The sequence below is a fragment of the Mytilus galloprovincialis genome, chromosome 6 (assembly GCF_965363235.1).
Source record: "Mytilus galloprovincialis chromosome 6, xbMytGall1.hap1.1, whole genome shotgun sequence".
In the NCBI taxonomy this organism is placed as follows: domain Eukaryota; kingdom Metazoa; phylum Mollusca; class Bivalvia; order Mytilida; family Mytilidae; genus Mytilus; species Mytilus galloprovincialis.
Genome location: NC_134843.1, coordinates 64,160,128 through 64,178,911, shown reverse-complemented (window position 1 = coordinate 64,178,911; position 18,784 = coordinate 64,160,128). Strand labels below are relative to the sequence as shown.

The 18,784-nt window shown below is 31.3% G+C and overlaps 1 protein-coding gene and 1 long non-coding RNA gene across 2 annotated transcripts; both read right to left on the bottom strand.

Moving 5' to 3' along the window:
• Positions 1 to 570: 570 nt before the first annotated feature.
• Positions 571 to 5,238, bottom strand: LOC143080091 (uncharacterized). Its single transcript, XM_076255773.1, has 3 exons — positions 5,105 to 5,238; positions 3,598 to 3,665; positions 571 to 3,225 (listed from the first exon to the last, which is right to left on the bottom strand). Exon 3 carries the CDS (start codon positions 3,217 to 3,219, stop codon positions 2,329 to 2,331), a length of 891 nt encoding a protein of 296 aa, XP_076111888.1. The 5' UTR covers positions 3,220 to 3,225; positions 3,598 to 3,665; positions 5,105 to 5,238; the 3' UTR covers positions 571 to 2,328.
• A 5,865-nt stretch (positions 5,239 to 11,103) lies between these two features.
• LOC143080093 (uncharacterized) lies at positions 11,104 to 13,332 on the bottom strand. The gene is made up of 2 exons (XR_012979614.1): positions 13,239 to 13,332; positions 11,104 to 12,415 (listed from the first exon to the last, which is right to left on the bottom strand). It is a non-coding gene; the product is annotated as an uncharacterized LOC143080093 (long non-coding RNA).
• Between the last annotated feature and the right edge of the window lie 5,452 nt (positions 13,333 to 18,784).

The window sequence follows — 18,784 nt, the reverse complement described above, 5'->3', positions numbered from 1 at the left end:
AAAAAGTAAGATCTACATATAAGTCAGCATGACCAAATTGGTCAGTTGACCCCTTAAGGAGTTATTGCCTTTGTCAGTCAATTTTTTAACAATTTTCATAAATTTTGTAAATTTTTGTAAATTTTAACAAAATATTTTCCTCTGTAACTAATGGGCCAAGTTCATTATAGATAGAAATAGTTGTAAGTAGCAAGAATGTTCAGTAAAGTAAGATCTACAAACACATCACCATCACCAAAACACAATGTTGTCTTTAATCCATCTGGTTTTTTTTTTAATATGCACATAGACCAAGGTGAACGACACATGCTCTTAAGAGCCTCTAGTTTTATTTTTTACCACAAAACAAGTGTTGTAAATCACACAAATGGAATTGAATCTAGCTTGTACTAAGTTTTATTCTGTAAGCATTTCTTTGCATGTGGTATTATCTTTGTCCTTCAGTTTCGTTGTTGATAGCTGTGTCATTGATATAATTATACCAAATCTTCGGATTTTTATATTGTGATGGACTTTTTCAACTGCAAATCCTTGTTGTAAAATTGGAGAAGAATAATAATGATAACAGAAAACAATGAAATATGATTTATTTACAATGTAAGATGGTACAAAAATAATAGTTATAATATTATTACAAATGTATTTAAAGCTTTTGTCCTTTTGGTTCTAATGTGAAGAAATGATTAACAAAGACACATGTAGAATAAGCCACTTATATTTTAGAAATGAGTCAAATGCTTTGTAACATATATAAGCTTTATCTGTCTTTCCATACATCAACCAATACATCAAATATTTGTTTACTTGTGATTACTTAATAAAGTAGCAAATACAGATAATGGATATATTTTCAAAGGAGATTCATTTTCGAAAATTCATCTCATCAACAAAACGAAACTTGTCAGTAAATATTCACAGCTTACATCAATATATATATAACCTTTGGTCTTAACATTTCGCTCCAGGATGGACGGGTACATAGTATTCATTCACTTTGAAGAGGAAACAACTATCGAATGTAGGACTTTGAACTTATTTATTGATTTGTATTTTTCATGCTGATTTTTTTTCTTTTTTTTATTTCATATTCTTATTTTTGCATCAATGTATACCAACTAATACCATGATGCTAACATTATTGTTATGATTGATACAAAGGATATACATAAACTTATGTAAATAGCAGTGACTCATAACAATGATACTAGTTCTTAGGTCATGCACTTCTACTATTGATTATGAATTGTAGTTTTCCCAAAATTTAGGATTGCTTGTTCGCATTTCAATGACTATATGTCATAGAGAAAAAAGGAAAAGAAAATTTAGCCTACCTCTACATTATCTGCTATTAATTTTAATATATTTTAAGGGTTTATATACAGTACTTCGAAAGAACTTTCCACAGAGTTGGAAGAGCAAATGATTAAATTATGATAATGTAAATAAGTGATAACTTACAGTCAAAATAAATTACTAAATGAATAGCACATATAGCTAAAGATGTACATTCAAATGTATCATAAAAATGTAAAACATCAAACCTGTAAACAAGTATATGGCATTTTGAAATGGATTTGTCTAAAGATAATGAAGGAAATAACCATATAAAAACAAATTGCAAATTATTGTTTCAAAGCCGTTAAATTGAATGTCACAGCCTAATAAATGAACATTATCATGATAAGGCAATAATCCATTTTATGAACACAAAAGAGTAAACAACAAAAGTAACAACTAAATGTATCAGTTCACAAAGGTAAATATTTTTTTTTTAAAACAAAAAAGTAGTGGAATAGGTATTTATACTTAAACTTTGTGTTTTGCATCCTTAGGGATGTTGAGGTTTGAAAATGTATCTTAGTGATATTGAAAACAACAACTGCATATTAACAAATAAATTACACTTTCATCTATGGTAAAGATTTTTCGCGTGTTGTTTATTTTCTTGAACTTAACGAAAAGTTGTTCCCTCGATTTAATATGTTATTTAAGAAAAATCTAATCCGGGAACTCGAAAAAAGAAAATAAAACCTCGCAGACAAGGGGGTATTTTTTTAAAACTTCAATTAGTTTAACTCGATGTAAATTAACACATTTTCAATCTATCTACGTAAGAGAAAAATATCGATACATCATTCAAAAACCAAAAGGTGAAGAATTAAAATATTTATTATGTTTTATTTAATTTTTTTTATTCTTTTTTTTTGGGGGCGCGGGTTGTCCCTCACTTTTTCAATATATTAAATGATAATTAAATGATTAAAAAAAATACGCACACTATATAACAATATAAATAAGATTTTATAAAAAAGCGATGTAGGATTGATTTTAACCTCCGTTGTGTCTTGGTGGCCGTGCAGGAATACACATTTCTGTCTTCGTTGGTGCAGGACAGTATTGATGTACAGCGGGCCTGGTTACAGTTAGATTAGCACATCTGCCTGGAAGGGTCGAAGTCGTCATCATTTCGGTATTACATAGCTGCATTTCCTTTGATGCAACAAAATAGTCGGTTTCCTTGTTTACTCCTAAAGAAGATCTACACTTGTGGAGTTTAAGTTGTCGTAGCCGTCGTCCTGGTCGATTAATATTATCTGTCATTTCATCCATGTACCCCATGTCCCGAAAAAATGGTTTGACATCTTCAAGTGCTTCTCGGACGAGTGTATTATGTTCATCTATGAGCTTTTGTATCTGTTGAATTGGTAAATCAAAATCACCTCCTATCAGGATTTCCACTCCAGAAATCCAGCCAAGATACTGAGCCAACCATAGGTAACGAGATGCAAACTTATAACGTAAATCTGATGCAGTTGGAGTCAGCTCCCAGTGCCAACTGACACAATGGAACTGTTTGACGATATGTTGTGTCGGTTTCGGAGCCAGGATGTGGACTAGAGGATACATTAATTTGCCTAGTGAGATGCCTGGAACAACTAAGGATGGTATCATATCGTACCAATTTGGGGTTTTCAATTGCAACCTCTTCGTATCGTACAAAAGTACAGTCTCGTGATTATGAGCGACTTGTGCTTGACGATAATCTGTTAGGACTGGTGACGACATATCAGGATTGTCCCCTGGCAAAAATAATATATCGGGCTCATCGTGTCCGATAATTTCGTTCAGGTAAGAATGCCGATAGTTTTGATACTGTTTTCCTTTCCTACCAGAAGCATTCATGCTGATAATCCTTAATCTATCTGTATCTCTTCCCATTTTTGTCTGAAAGGGTAAGTATGACGTTTGTTATAAAGCTTTCTATTTTTTTATTTTTTATATACATGCAGCTACTTTTTTAGATATCCATAGTGTACTGTAGTGTAAATAAGCATTTGCCCTTAATTTCTTTAAACCGATTTTCAGAAAATGTAGTAAAATACATAAACAGATCAATGGCATGCAGTTCAATAAGTCCACGATTAAAAATATACATGTAGGCCAGTAATATAAGCGGATATGCAAAACATGTAAAGGTTAAGTATATATTATAATATGTTTGAAATTTATTTCTATACAGTCTTATTTCATTTTAATATCATATATAGTTTCGCACATATAAAAAATACTATAATCCTAATGACATATTTTGCTTACCTTCTTACTATTCTTCAAAGATATCTTTGTTGAAATTTTGTTCGTCAAATTGATAACACAATATTTAGCTGAAATGACATTAAAAAAAATGAAGTTAGTTTCTAAGGTTCCAAATTAAATTTAAAACAGTTGGTCTTATACTATTTTAATTTTTTTTCTTTATAGATTGATTTTAAATTTTTTGAAATATCAGTTACTTTTCCAAGAGTTTGACTTCCGTATAATAATAATAATTAACTGCTTTTTTAATTATTTCATTGACTTGATTATGATAAATAGTTTTTAAAAAATGTTTAAGTTCAAATATTTACTTTCTTTTTGAACGCACTTGTTAGTATGCAAGGAACAATAAATAAGAAATATTTATGTTTAAAAATTTGACTGAAAAACATAAGGGGTAAAGTATTAATCCTTGCTAATTGGTCATTGATAAATTGAGTATTTTTATTTTATTAATAACCTGAATTGCAAAACATCTAGAATTCTTTCTGATAAAAATAAACAAACGGCTCATATCAATTGTATATTGTCTCTCAAATATTTAAAATATATATCGCATATGTATTACAAAATCATTTGTGCGCACTAATAGTAATCCAACTTCTAACATTTTCTGAAAATAAGAAATGTATGTTACATACATATCGATCCAAATATATAAAGCATATCAGGTGTTGAAATTTCCACCAAACAAAGTTCATTATTACCATGATAACATAAGAATAATAATACATTTTTTTTCAAAAGGTAACAGAGATAACAAAATATTCAATCCACCCCATGACCTTCTATGATAGCATTGTTATGCATTCTAAATTAGTGACAAAAAGACAAATTTTGAAAAAATGACTTCTGATTTATGATATATATTTTGTAAGACAGTACAAATGACATACCTGATGGACATATTGCAATTGAGAGGTATTCGGAGTTTATTTATATTAAATTCAATTTATATTCATTGTTTTAATAATTCTTATGGGATTTCCTCATAACAAGATGTAGTTTAAAAATGTTTTTCGTTTTTTATCAAATACAAAAAATCAAATGTTTTTAGTTTCAAGTTTTGACCTTTTAGCATATAACTGACATAATAAAATGGTTACAAGTAATTTTAATATAATAAATCATAAAAATATTTATAATATATGATGTACGGGAATATCCAGCTCAATTACAGTCACGTCCAAAAACTAATCTTGCAATTATTATACAGACAAAGACATAGTACACGACACGAAGGAAAAAGACATTTTATCTACGCCTAGAGAAAAAAAGAGAAGATGTGCTATGATTGTCAATGAGAAAAAACTTCATACATGTAAGAGACTGAATGATATAAAATAAACTGTGGTTCACCGTATGACCTTCAACAATAAGCAAAGGCAACTATTTCTCTTACTTTTTCCTGGAATAACTATCATCAGATACGGTTGGAATCGATATGTTTTAAAACAAACTCAACCGTTTTAAAATATCTGCATCGTGATAAAGTTTGAACACTTACCTTATACAACGTTTATTATGTATGATCCTCGAATGGTGAACTGAATTTGCGCATTAACATGCACAATGGCTGGTTTTAATACAGATTTTCGGAAACTTTCAGCTATATAAATAGATTTCATCATCAAGGTTAAAAATAGATGTCGGATTTACCTGGATCGGAAAATAACTTTGTATGAATATAAAACATATATATATATATATATATATATATATATGTGTTTTACTACATATACTAGCTTCTAGAATGTTTTAGATTGATTTAATAACTACCTAGACGGATAGGTGTGTATTGAAATCTTGTTATACAAATAACCGTTCTTCCATATAGGTTTAAGATAAAAATAATAAGAATATTTGTTTACATGCGGAAAGAAATTTATACTTATTCAAGAGTAACCGTTCAAAACGTTGAAAATCACACAATTCAACGTTGAGATTCGTTTGTTTATTCCAGTATTACGAAGAAACAAGATAAACATAGGACTATAAACAGTTTGTAGTATATTATGAATAAACAGAGTCAGAGTGACCTTCTGTACGTGCACAATGCATAAGATGTTAAATGTCACGTCCGCCAGTAAGATAGCTATGAACTACTTCTGAATTAATTATCAAAAATGAAAGGCAGTCCAGTTGAAATGATGAAATAATGATGTAAGCCGTAGAACTTGTAAAGTGGTATTTTTTTTTAATTTTCCAAAGCTGTTTTTAAAACTATTTGTACATGAGGTGTTCTTTGTGTACCTTCCTACGTCAGAAGCGTGTTATTCAGGGAAGTTTTGTCAAATTTATATTTCGTTTATTGTTTAAAACTTGCACGAGACCGCTGTTGATTGTTACTTTTGAGTAAATTCACATCTGGTCATACTGGAGCTTTTACTATAGCTTACTTTACAGTATGTGTTTGTTCAATGTTGAAAACGATTTACCAACTGTTGGTTACCATGTTTATATTCTCGGTCGTAGGTCACTGGTTGGTAGTTTTCTCAGTGACAATCATACCATTCAACCTTATTTTCATTTCTATGAACTGATTTGATAAAATTTATGATTTTGTACAAACGGTTTATTATTTATCATGTTGAATCGATATAAAATGAACAATTGTAAAATATAATTGAAACGATAATTGGTGAGTGAATGAATATTGGTAATAATATAAAATTAAATAAAAGATATTTATTATCAGTAACAAACAAAACATTTCATGGATGCACTTTTGTGTCGACAATTAAAACAAAATATAGGTACGAGTAGTAATTTTGTCTTTAAATTAATATTGGTTGCTTCAAATCGATAGATATAATAGTGATTTAGTGTGTAACGTTAATCATCAAAAAATATTAAAGTGATGCAAGTCTTTGAGATAAAAGTATGACTCATCAATGAGTAGGTTTTTGTGTTTGACATGAGTGTTTTTAAGGTCCAACATTTTCTATTCAATGATTTAGTAATCGGAGACCACAAACCAACGACAACAGCTGTGAAAAATTTATAAATGTAATAAACATTAGATTTGTGTGAACACATTTGAATAATTGATTAATAACATTTATAGATATGATAATCTGATTCGACATTTCTTGAAAATGTCATATAACATCATTGAGTAGCTACATGTAATAGTTTATTTTTTTCATCGAGTTTAGTTTGTAAGTTTCTTTCCCGGATTATTTTTTGCTCAAATCAACTATTTAGTCTGTTGCCTACATTTATACAAATCCCATATATATGTGTTACAACTTTTAAACAATATCCATATTATGTATAGGGATACTCATTTTCGCAAAATCATTTATGAAAGTAAAATTCCTATATTGCGTTGTGAACAATTTAAGTAGAACATAAAAATAAATAGGTGTTTATTATATCTACATGTGATGTAAAACTATATACAAAACTCAAACAGTAAAGACGACATATCTATGTAATAGTAAAATCATTTCTGTTGGCCTCTTTTAACTTATTTGAAAGTTTGGTGCGTCTGAAGCGCGTTTTAATTAACAATCATTTTCAAATTAAAACAATGTAAAGACAATCATATATATTCACGTGAATACGTGAATGACGAAATGAACTTAAAAGTAAAGAAAAAATTTAGCATTTAACTATGCATTTGGAAGAAGACGTGGGAAAACTGTGAAACATATTACGATACTTGAAAATATTCTAAGTAATACTGATTCTAATGTAAAAAAAAAATGAAACGTATTTCTTTATTAACCAACTCTTTTATCTTCAATCTAACATTTGAGAGAAAAGGTTTGAATATGAAAAATCTGCAGTTGGTGTACAGTTATTTCAATGTGGATTTACATAATTAGATAAATTGTGAAAAAAAACCAAGTGGGATTGATGAAAAGATGGACACTTTGGCAGATTGATATGCAAATACAATTGCAAGGATCTTCTAAAAAAATTGTCAAAGTACACATAAATCTTCCTGACTCGTGACAACATATAAGAGATTATAAGCTTATTCCAATGAGAACCAATTGTGTCTGTCTTCTTGCCGACTTGTTTCTTTACTATTATGAGGCTGACTTCACACAGGAACTTATTGGGAAGAAAGATAAGAAGTTAGCAATATCCTTTAACTTTATTTTCCGGTATATCATACGTGTAGATGAATTTTAATCACTAAATAATTCCTAATTTTGTAACTTTATTGAATGAATCTATCTCTTTGAAATAGAGATAAAGTTTACAACAGATACAGTTAGTCCTGCCTCATATCTTAATAGTTATCAAAAGTACCAGAATTATAATTTTATACGCCAGACGCGCGTTTCGTCTACATAAGACTCATCAGTGACGCTCAATTACATCTAGAAATTGACAATGTGGGTCGGTTGAAAACAAAACCTTTACGACAAAAGAGATGATTTTGGCTTCCCAATTTAGAATTTTCCATTTCTATGTAGCAACATTCAAGCAGCGCCTGCACACGGAGTATCTATCTCCCAATTGCTACGATATTTCCGGGTTTTTATTTCTTATTATGATTTCCCTGATAGAGGGTTGCTGCTCAGAAGAAAGCTATAAAACTATGAGTTCCAAATGGTGCAGTTGAAACTATTCCATCGTAATTTTACGGACGCCATCACGAGTTGGTTGATTGTTATGGAATAACTGTTTTATAGATGATATCGGATGTATTCCTTATGACGTTACTACAATCCCCTTCCCTTTGCACGGATGTGACATACCGAATAAGCCTATTTACCGGATTTATAATAACATGAGCAACACGACGGATGCTACATATTGCGCAGGATCTGCTAACCCTTCTGGAGTACCTGAGAACACCCCCAGTTTTTTTTTTTTGGTAGGGTTTGTGTCCTTAGTCTTTAGTTTTCTATGGTCTGTCTTGTGTACTTTTAATGGTTTGTCTTTTTTTTTTAGCAATGGCGTTGTCAGTTTTTTTTCGATCTATGAGCTTAAATGACACTTTGGTCTCTCTCGCCCCTCTTTTCTATCCCTATCTGTATGACATTTTCGAGGACAACCTTACATACGTGCATGAATTTTTTGTTAAAATGATTAAAAAGGGGCATTAAAGTTATATAGTATAAGTATATGTTCAGTAAAAAATATTTTAAATGACAGTGACAATATCACCAAGCAGAACAATATCAGTTCAAGTACTCAGCTTTTCATAATTTGTATCAGTGCTGTGATATGTGTTTGCCTTTTTCTGATAGCTAATCTTTTATATAGTTACATGGGTGTAAACCAAAATCTTAAGCTTTTCTCATTCATGTTTTATTGATTTTGTTTGAGTTTCATATTTGAATGTGTGCATTAGGGGAAATAACCGTGTTGCACAAATCGACAAAGAAACAACTCTTCTTGTTAAGAATAATTCATTGAATTAACGTTAGCAATTCGAAGGTCTATTGACTTAACTGGCATTGAATATGAGTTAATGGGATACAAAGAAGGGTCAATTTGTGTTTAATGTCCACTGCCAAATATTACGTTTAAATAACGACGAGAACATGTCTATGTAATATGAATATAATAAAATTGAGAATGGAAATATGGAATGTGTCAAAACAGAAAACTACCCGACCAAAGAGAGGAAAACAGCCGAAGGCCATCAAGGGATCTTCAACAAAGCGAGCACATCCCGCACCCGGCGGCTGTGTTATGTTTTACTGTACTAGTTTACAAAGTAACAATTCACAGGAAGTTAATTTACCTACATGTTCCGACTCCGAGCAAATAATTCAATTGACAGTTTTAAGTCATCATGCGATCTTCAATAAATAATTGATTGGTGTCATTGCTTTTAATTGTTGCAACCGCAAATATTATCCCGTCCTCTTTTACTTGAATGTAACCTCCCGAATTATACATATCACCGGGTGTGAACTTACATGCGCAACATATAACAGATGCTACATGTAGAAAAAACTAGATCTGCTTACCCTTTCGAAGCACCTGACATCACACTGATATTTGGTGGGGTTCGTGTTGTTCAGTCTTATGTTACCTTCATATGTTGTTTCTTTATTGCCCTTTTTCGTTTTTTTTTTTTTTTTTTTTTTTTATTGCCATGGTATTGTCATGATTTGTTTGACTCATGTACTCGCACATCCAATTTTCTTACCAGATTTATTCTGTTCCCGACCTGTTGATTATTTGTATTTAATCAATGTGTGGTTCGTTTGATCTCAGTATGTCATTGGTCAAAATTCGATTACAACGTCAAATGTTCTTTTTCTGAATTTCCTATTGTGACTTCATGAGAAAATGGGGACCATGTCTGATGACGTCATATAAAAGAAACGCAACTTTTTGCAGATAATTCGCATGAAAGGATTGTGTTGTTTGCCTTTCTTCTAAAAATCATTAGGGAATTAGTCTTCAGTTTTCTATATTGTGTCTGGTGTACTGTTATTTTTCTTTTATTCTCTTTAGTCATGAAGTTGTCAGTTTAATTTCGATCTATGAGTTTGCCCTGGTATTTCAACGCCTCTTTTAGAGAAACTGATTCCACCACCGACTCGTGCAAGATGATAATTATTCTCTCTTGTATTTTAAATTTGAAATTTTAACTGTCTCGAGTGAATAAATATCGTATTATACTCGATGCAGTGGTAGAATCTATATTATTAGTTACATAGAACGCTAGTGACCTACTACGATAAATATGAGCTCGAATCCCCATATGGAATTTACTGAACCATATATCGTATTAGGTCACTAGCACACTATGTAACGAATTTATCTTACCGACTATCTAGACATGTGATATTTAGAATAGTGGCTTATAAAAGTGATTAAGTCTTCAATATTGTTAGTATTATGAACCATATTAAAAACCAAATGCCAACAATAACAACTTGTTAGCTTTAAATGTGTTGTAAGGAATTAATTTTAATCCTTCATTATCCATTTAATTGTGTTGAAACTAAGAATTTTTCTCACCGCCGTGTTGTTTGTATAAAGGGACACAACTCCACTACTAACCCAATATTACTAACCTAATATGGAATATACACGGTCTCTACGATGTTGCTCTTAACCAATCATGTTCTTAGAAATGTATACAACATGGTATAGGAGGTAAGATAAGTATTTTTCTCCTCATAAACTATGTAACGCTCAATATCGAACCGAATCGACAAACGTTGTAACTGGTCTAGAGTATTGTGGAATACACCAAATTCCTACTATAGAGAAGATAACAATTTAAAATAAAACAAACACTAATGATGAGGTTCCTGGAATGAATTAAGCAAATGAAAAGGCAGGTAATGTTGAACTATTCATATACTTGTATATTGCCGACTACTATTCTCTATGAATCGATAACAAAAGAGGTGACAAGGCGATGATATAATAGTGTTTAACAATGTTCTGATGTCAGAGGTTTTTGAAATACATCATATAATGATTTTGAGTCGCTGTTTCTATACATCGGGTCAAACGTTTGAAAAGTCTTGCACACTCTCAGAGCATAAATCTAAAATCAAAATAACTCGTCTCAAATCATCATAAGAACTTTAATCCTTATTTGTATTACAAAAAAAGCAAAAAATTATATTACTTATTTTTCTCTAACTTCTATACTCGTACTTATCTTTTGATGGAGGAGAATGAGAGTCTGAGCAGCTGATTTTCTTTTCGTTGGAATACGTAAAATTTCTCTAAGCCTCTGTCGAAAAGAGGAACTCATTGTCATAAATATAAAGAAATTAGATAAAAATCCTATATATACGATTAGGTTGAGGATTGTGGCGGATATGAATCTGCTCTCTATATCTAATTCTGATCGTGTTGGGTCGGGTTCTACAATTATCCATGTATAGACAACAGCAAATGGTAGTTCCGTTACCAAGAAACATACCAAAATAATAATAATTGTTTTATTAGTTCTGTCTATGTATCTAAATTTACGTCTCTTTGAAGCAGTCTCAGTTTGGAGCCTTGCCATTTCCTTCTTTGCTTCTTTAAGCTTGAAAATTAGCACAACAGTGACCACAGTAAGGATGCAACAGGGCAGTATTGTTCCTATTGTATCTTTCATCCATGTTACAACTAAGTTTTCTTCTTCTGATGTACCCCGTCCACTACACACACAAATATTGCTGATGAATTCATTGTCGTCTGTGTTGTATAGTGTGATAGAGCGATATATTTTGCTGTGTAAAGTTGGTATGATGTTTATTGAAGCAGAAAATATTACTATGAACACTATTCCCAGAATTGAATTTTTCATGGTTGCAATCCTTCGACCACTGAATAACATAGATACCACGATAAGACGGTGTATTGCTAATGTTGTTGTCAGCCATTTTGAAATGCAATGAAACATAGAGGCTAAATAATAAGAAAGATCGTGGAAAATACAAAACGGATATTTCATAACTTTGAAATTGTTTTCAAATCCATAGACAAGAATAAACGTTGGACTAATAACTAATATTCCTAAACTGTCTGAAAGCGCAAGTGCGGTCAGTAGAATATTTGTTGGTGATTTCCGGTTTGTTGTCATGAACACGGTGATGGCTAATGAGTTAAGAACCAACAAAACTAATGCTATGATAGGAATCACGTACCCATATATAGGGTTTGACAAATACTCTGATTTATTATATGTCAAACATAGTTGATGATAATACGCTGAAGCGTTGTCACTATTTATATGCAAGAAGTTGCTCAAATTGGAGGAGTAAAAGAATGCATTGTTGTTGTTCATCATTGGAATTTGTCTCTTTGGTAAAGTGTTAAATTATCGACTTCATATTTTACTAGTGCTTGTCCAAACAACTTCCTGTGTTCTATATTACTTGATTATCTAATCAGATAATAAAAAAACATTCAACTTTATATGTTTGAGTAGTATATTTAATCAAATTTAAAATCAGTTTATACATAATAAAACAAGCCATTGGACGCAAAAATTGTTTCCACATATATTTCAATTTGTACGTCAATGGTCAATTTTCGATATAAAACGGTCCTCTATCAACTATTCGTTCCATATAATTTTTGTTTATTTATCAAATACGTAACGGAGCGGCTTGTTTAAAAGTGCGGAACATTAGTTTGTGCCTCTTTATGATGTCCGCTACTCCGTTTCAAAATAACATTTTTATCAGATGACTGTTATAAATTGATAGTATATAAATTAAGGAACTGAAAACGCGGAAAAAGGGTCCTTTTTCTTGTTTTCGAGATATAAGCATTGACATTTTGGCGGGAATTAATTGTCTCTAGAATTTTTATAGATTTGACAGCGATATCCTTTTTCTTTCATATAATGTGCAGACACGGCTTTTTAAACTGTATGTTATCAAATTATGAAAAGAAAAATAAGGGGTATCGGTAAAATTTGTTTAATGGCACTACATGGACAAAACCGGGATGATTTCTTATGTTTGGCAAGAACTCAATAACAAAATTTCTTTCATATCGAATCAATTTGTAAACCATCAACGTTTTTCTACCTTTCACCAAATGAAACTTTCCTAGTTACTCTCAAAAACATACTATTTCTTTACACATAAAATAAAATTCGAAAAGTGCATTGGATTTAAGCTAGATTTTTATAAAATACGAAGAATTTTCATGCTTTTTCAGTAATTTAAATCAATACATAGTTTATAAAAAATACTCACTCATACATTCGAATTTCACCTTCGTTATGGTAGAATTAGTTGTTCAACAATCAGATTACCCCATTGTTTTGTAACTGTCATGGGCGAACAAAAGTGAGTGATGAAATATATATTTCCAAAATAGAAACATGTAAAACGAAATGACTTCATTTAACACATGATACCTACTGACACCTGGTATTTCTGGTATTACAAAAAAAAAACAGAGCTATTTCTACTTGCGAAACGTGTACCTCGATTATGGGTATATGTTCTGCCATTGATTTTCTTTTCTATGTGTTATTATCTTTCGCAATATTAACGTTAGGAAACGGACACAAATTATCGTTTTGATTTGATATTTTATGATACAACGGATAAAAGAATTTATGTAGCAATGCAATCAAATTTATATAATACCATTTTGTTTATCACCAGGACAGACAACATATCGAAAATAAGGTTTCAAAATTTGCGGTAGAAATGCATTAACAGTATTAATAGTAGGGACTTAGCTTTCATCCAATCGTTTGAACGTACGATTTTTTACTCACTCCTATTGATTGATAAAGGCTAGCAGTACTAAAACGTGATTTTCGAACGATTTTGCATCTATAAATTTGACACTTGTATCTTTTTTTGTTGTTAAAACCATGACAAAGAGGAATGGTGTAAATTGTATTTTGTCGTTTGAATTCTGAACGATAGAGCAGGCGGTATAATAAAATTAACGGTACCCATTTTCTTGCACCAGATGCGCATTTCGACAATACATGTCTCTTCAGTGATGCTCGTGGCCAATATATTTGAAATCCAAAGCTTATATAAAAGATGAAGAGCTATAATTCAAAAGGTCCAAAAAGTATAGCCAAATCCGTGAAAGGAATCAGAGCTTTGCATGAGGGAGATACATTCCTTAATTTATATCATTTTGCAACAGCAAATTTTAATTACACAAAAAATCCGTATTTTTATGCCAGTATCGAAGTACTGGCTACTGGGCTGGTGATACCCTCGGGGACTAATAGTCCACCAGCAGAGGCATCGACCCAGTGGTAATAATAAAATTAACGGTACCAATTTTCTTGCACTAGATGAGCATTTCGATAATACATGTCTCTTCAGTGATTCTCGTGGCCAATATATTTGAATCCAAAGCTTATATAAAACATGAAGAGCTATAACCCAAAAGGTCCAAAAAGTATAGCCAAATCCATGAAAGGAATCAGAGCTTTGCATGAGGGAGATACATTCCTTAATTTATGATAATTTCTATCATTTTGTAACAGCAAATAATGGCGAAGGTGAGGATGATTTTCATGAAATATTTGCCACTGGACTCTTTTAAAACATCCAAAAAATTATTTTTATTTATTTATATTTTACAGCCAAAGAGCACGCACAAAACAAAAACTAAGAGTAATGTGGAAAAAATAAAGAACAGATAGATGGATAGACGAACAAGCGAATTGGTCCTGTCGTCGAAAATCGCTGTTTTCTGCAACAGCCTGGACATATAAACACCAGCACAACTGGACTGAAGTCTTGTTACCAACCGTGTTGTTCGAAACTTATACAGTATATGTTAGTATGAGGACAACAATTTCAAACATTTTACAAAATTGTGTTTGTAATATTTAAAAAAAAGTTCTTATTAGAAATGACTAGTTGCTTTTTAAATTGAGATTATATTTAATCTGACCAATTATCAACTACGAAAAAGGCGAAATACGTATAAATAACGTATTTTGCAATCAAAATAAGAATAAAACGTTCTCCAAGTTCATTTTGCACATTGATTTATATCTAAGGTCTTCAAACCCTTTATGTTTATAAATTATGTTTATATATTTAAATCTGAAAGAATTGATTTATTTTGTTTTTAAAGATAAAAGATAAGCATCTTTGATCCACTTTATCATTTTATTCGGATACTTGCAGATATCTTTTCAAAGTTCAACGATAACATCAGAAAAGAACCCGAGTAGAACCAATACATTTGGTTGCCAAACAACCCGGATGTTGAATCAGTGACCATGGTTTTGAACCAAAGAACGTGGATATTTTATTTATTTAGTATATTTTGATATAAGTCACAAACTCTAACACTCCTCTACACGAAACTTAACCCTTCCACCTATACATGAGCCAAAACCTCTCCCAGGATTGCTCTGTATATGACTGTTTCCCATCCACATGAGAAATATCAATATGACAGACATTCCAAATGGCTACAACAGTACAGGAGTTCTACTCCTTCAGGGCTGTGCGACACCACAGTCCATCGGGTAGGACGCCACTGTCAACCAATGCCTGGGAAAGGTTGGTACTCGTCCCTTCAGTTAACCTTCATTAGGTAAGAGTACAACACTAACAAAGAAAATTTATGCTTTTTATTGCAATGAAAATTTCCTACCTCACCGGTCTTTTATCATTTTGCAATTTGCAATATATACCTGTATGAAGATCCAACTTTTTTGTTTTCATTTGCATATTACTTTTTTTTATTATTCTTTACCCTTTTTATGTTCAGTTAGCTATAAAATTTCTTACATTTTGTATGAGAAAAAAATGTTAAATGAAATGAAATAAAGGGTGCTAACTGTGACAATCCTTATGTATATTAATATATAACGTAACAAATGTACGGCTAATTAACAGATTGTACGATGTATGTCAAAATCAGTTCACTCGTATTCACAGTAATCACTGAACTGTACAAATTTCAACTGAACATTAATATCTTAAATTTTAATTTATATTATAAGGTTTTTTTCTAATGAATAACTTTTTTATATCTGACTCTCAAAAACTCTGTTGAATAATAGCAGATCCTGTTGTTTCCTATTATCTTTGGTTAGCCCATTTGTTCATCATATTTGTGATTCTTCAGTCATCTTTTGATTAACATTTTTTTATTGTTGAATTCAACTGCATTTGGTTGTATTGGGCCTTTCCAGTTAATGTCTGCTAAAGGGGGATGGATGGTCTTTTCTGAGGGGTGTAAAATTTAAACATCTTAGGGATGTACTTTTTTTATCATCTGACACGTTTTCAATTCCTTTTTCGCGTATTCCTAGTGGCTAGGTATCAAGTGTTTAAACACGGGAACTAGGCTCTCAATTCCTTTTTCGCGTATTCCTTAAGATTAGGTCTCAAGTGTTTAAACACGGAAACTAGGCTTTCAATTCCTTTTCGCGTAATCCTTAAGCCTAGGTCTCAAGTGTTTAAACACGGGAACTAGGATCTCAATTCTTTTTTTCGCGATTTCCTTAAGCCTAGGTCTCAAGTGCTTAAACACGGGAACAAGGCTCTCAATTTCTTTTTCGCGTATTCCTTAAGCCTAGGTCTCTTATAATATAAACTCTAAAAGTCAAAAACCTTTTTTAGATGCAAACGCGTATCTAAATAACTATAAACGTTGTTTATCGTTTCTATTTCGTGTAATCAATCGGTATAGATGAAACAATCGTTTCTGACAATAAACAAAGCAAAGCTTCAATCAAAATCAAGGATTCTGATTTGAATAGAATTGTTCCCCTTTGCACAGTTTAACAGAAAATTTCAAACTTACGAGATATCGAATGATTGTAAAAAAAAAACTAAATATAACAGATTATTTTAAACGCTGATTTACATTCAAACACCAACTCACAGAATTAATCTAAATCTTATGTCTCTATATAACGGATTGTTTTGTGATGTTCATTTGCCTGATATGTTATATATAGATAAATGAAATGAAAATAATTCTTGAGATTGCGTTTGATTTTGTTTTTATTTCTTCTAGTTTTTTTTAAGTACAGACTATCGATATCTCATGATCTCCTTTCAAAGGTCTTTAAGACCAACGATGGCTGCTAAAATAAGAAAAATAAGCAGGACTTTCACATGCTAACCTGCACCCCCCCCCCCCTTACGTTACAGTATTTTCCATGGCTGAAATTCTGGTTAATTTTACATTTTGTACCATAGTATTGTATCGGTATCAGACGAAGACAAATCTTTATTTTATCAGATAACGAACTGTAAAGACACAATCCAGTCAAATCCATCAAAGATGAAGTCTAATAAACAAATTGTTTATTTCAGCAAAAATAGGGTTGATCTGTTAAATCATTTTTCGCTATTGAAAACTGTAAGAGGTACAAAACAAATTTCACTCCTACTTTTTTTGTTGGTGTACTTGCATGTACAATTTAGCACTAAATTATAGCGGTTACATTCAGACATAATTTTACAGGGCAAAACAGTTATAAAAATATTCCAAAGGGTTCTTGTTAGAGTAACAAATTAATTTCGTCCTTCTTTTGTATCGATCCAGTGCGAGTAAATAAAAAAAATACTTTGTAAATCTCGTGCGTCCCTAACAATGTTCTAGATATTTCTTCATCAGGAATACTCCCTCCAAAATATTTGAAAATGAGTATGTATAAAACTTAAATATGCGAAGAACTTAGCCGTTGCGTAATTTTTTGTGTCTCGTTAAAAAGATGAGGTAGTTAGCGGATTTTTAGCATTCAGGCTGCTTTCCTACACAATAGATATCAATGTTCTGCGTTGCTCATTTCGATGCCTGTTTAACGTCATTAAATAGTAGGTTAAATTTTATAAACGGTTACAACAGTATTGTACACACTTGAAGAAAAATGGTACATATCACTATATAACTACCGAAACATCGACAGTTTTCCTCTGTTCAATAAAATGTCCCGATAGACAATATTACACATAGAAAAAATTGGAGGCTATTTATTAAAAGAAATGGTACTTGATTACTAATTTTGTTAGCTCCTTTTAACTGATATGAATGGAAATTACATTTAATTTTGTCTAAAATGGTATGATATATATTTTTTTTTTAACTGCAGGTTGAAAATACGTTATGATCTAAGATGTCCGATGACCTGTTCCCATAACTGTAAATTGATGTTGACGTCATTGTTACGCTAAACATTCATCAAAGTAGATCTGCATTGTATAAAAAACCATGATGCAAGTAAACAAGACAATATTAAACTCGGATACAATGTTATTAGTCATAAATTTGTTCTCTTTACGCGGAGAACACAATTGGTGCTCCATTAGACCAAACCCCTCAAGTTTAAATTTACATACAAATGTATTCTGCATATCTTAATCCTTCGTCAACAATTGCCCTTAAAAAAATTAAACTCGCAATTTTTTGTAAATATTTCTTGATTAAGCTTGGTTTTTTTTTATTACGAATTTGACAGTATCTTGTCACATTTTTAATGACCGTACCTTCTCCATAATTATTACGCATTGGCAAATAATCATTTTTAAAGTATGTTTTAAATGTTCACCTTTCACCTTTGAACCTTTGACCTTAACGAAAATTAACTTGTAGGTTTTGTTAACCACCATGAAATCAAAAATTACAGATAATAAGATTTTGTTTGTTATAGTATTATGCTGTGTGTTATGTTGTTGCATCACAATATGAAGTACGTCTTTAAATAAGATTGTTTTTAAATTTCACTCGACTGTAAGTGATAGAAAAGTATTTCATTATTTTGTATTCTTAATAAGCTATAAGTACCGGG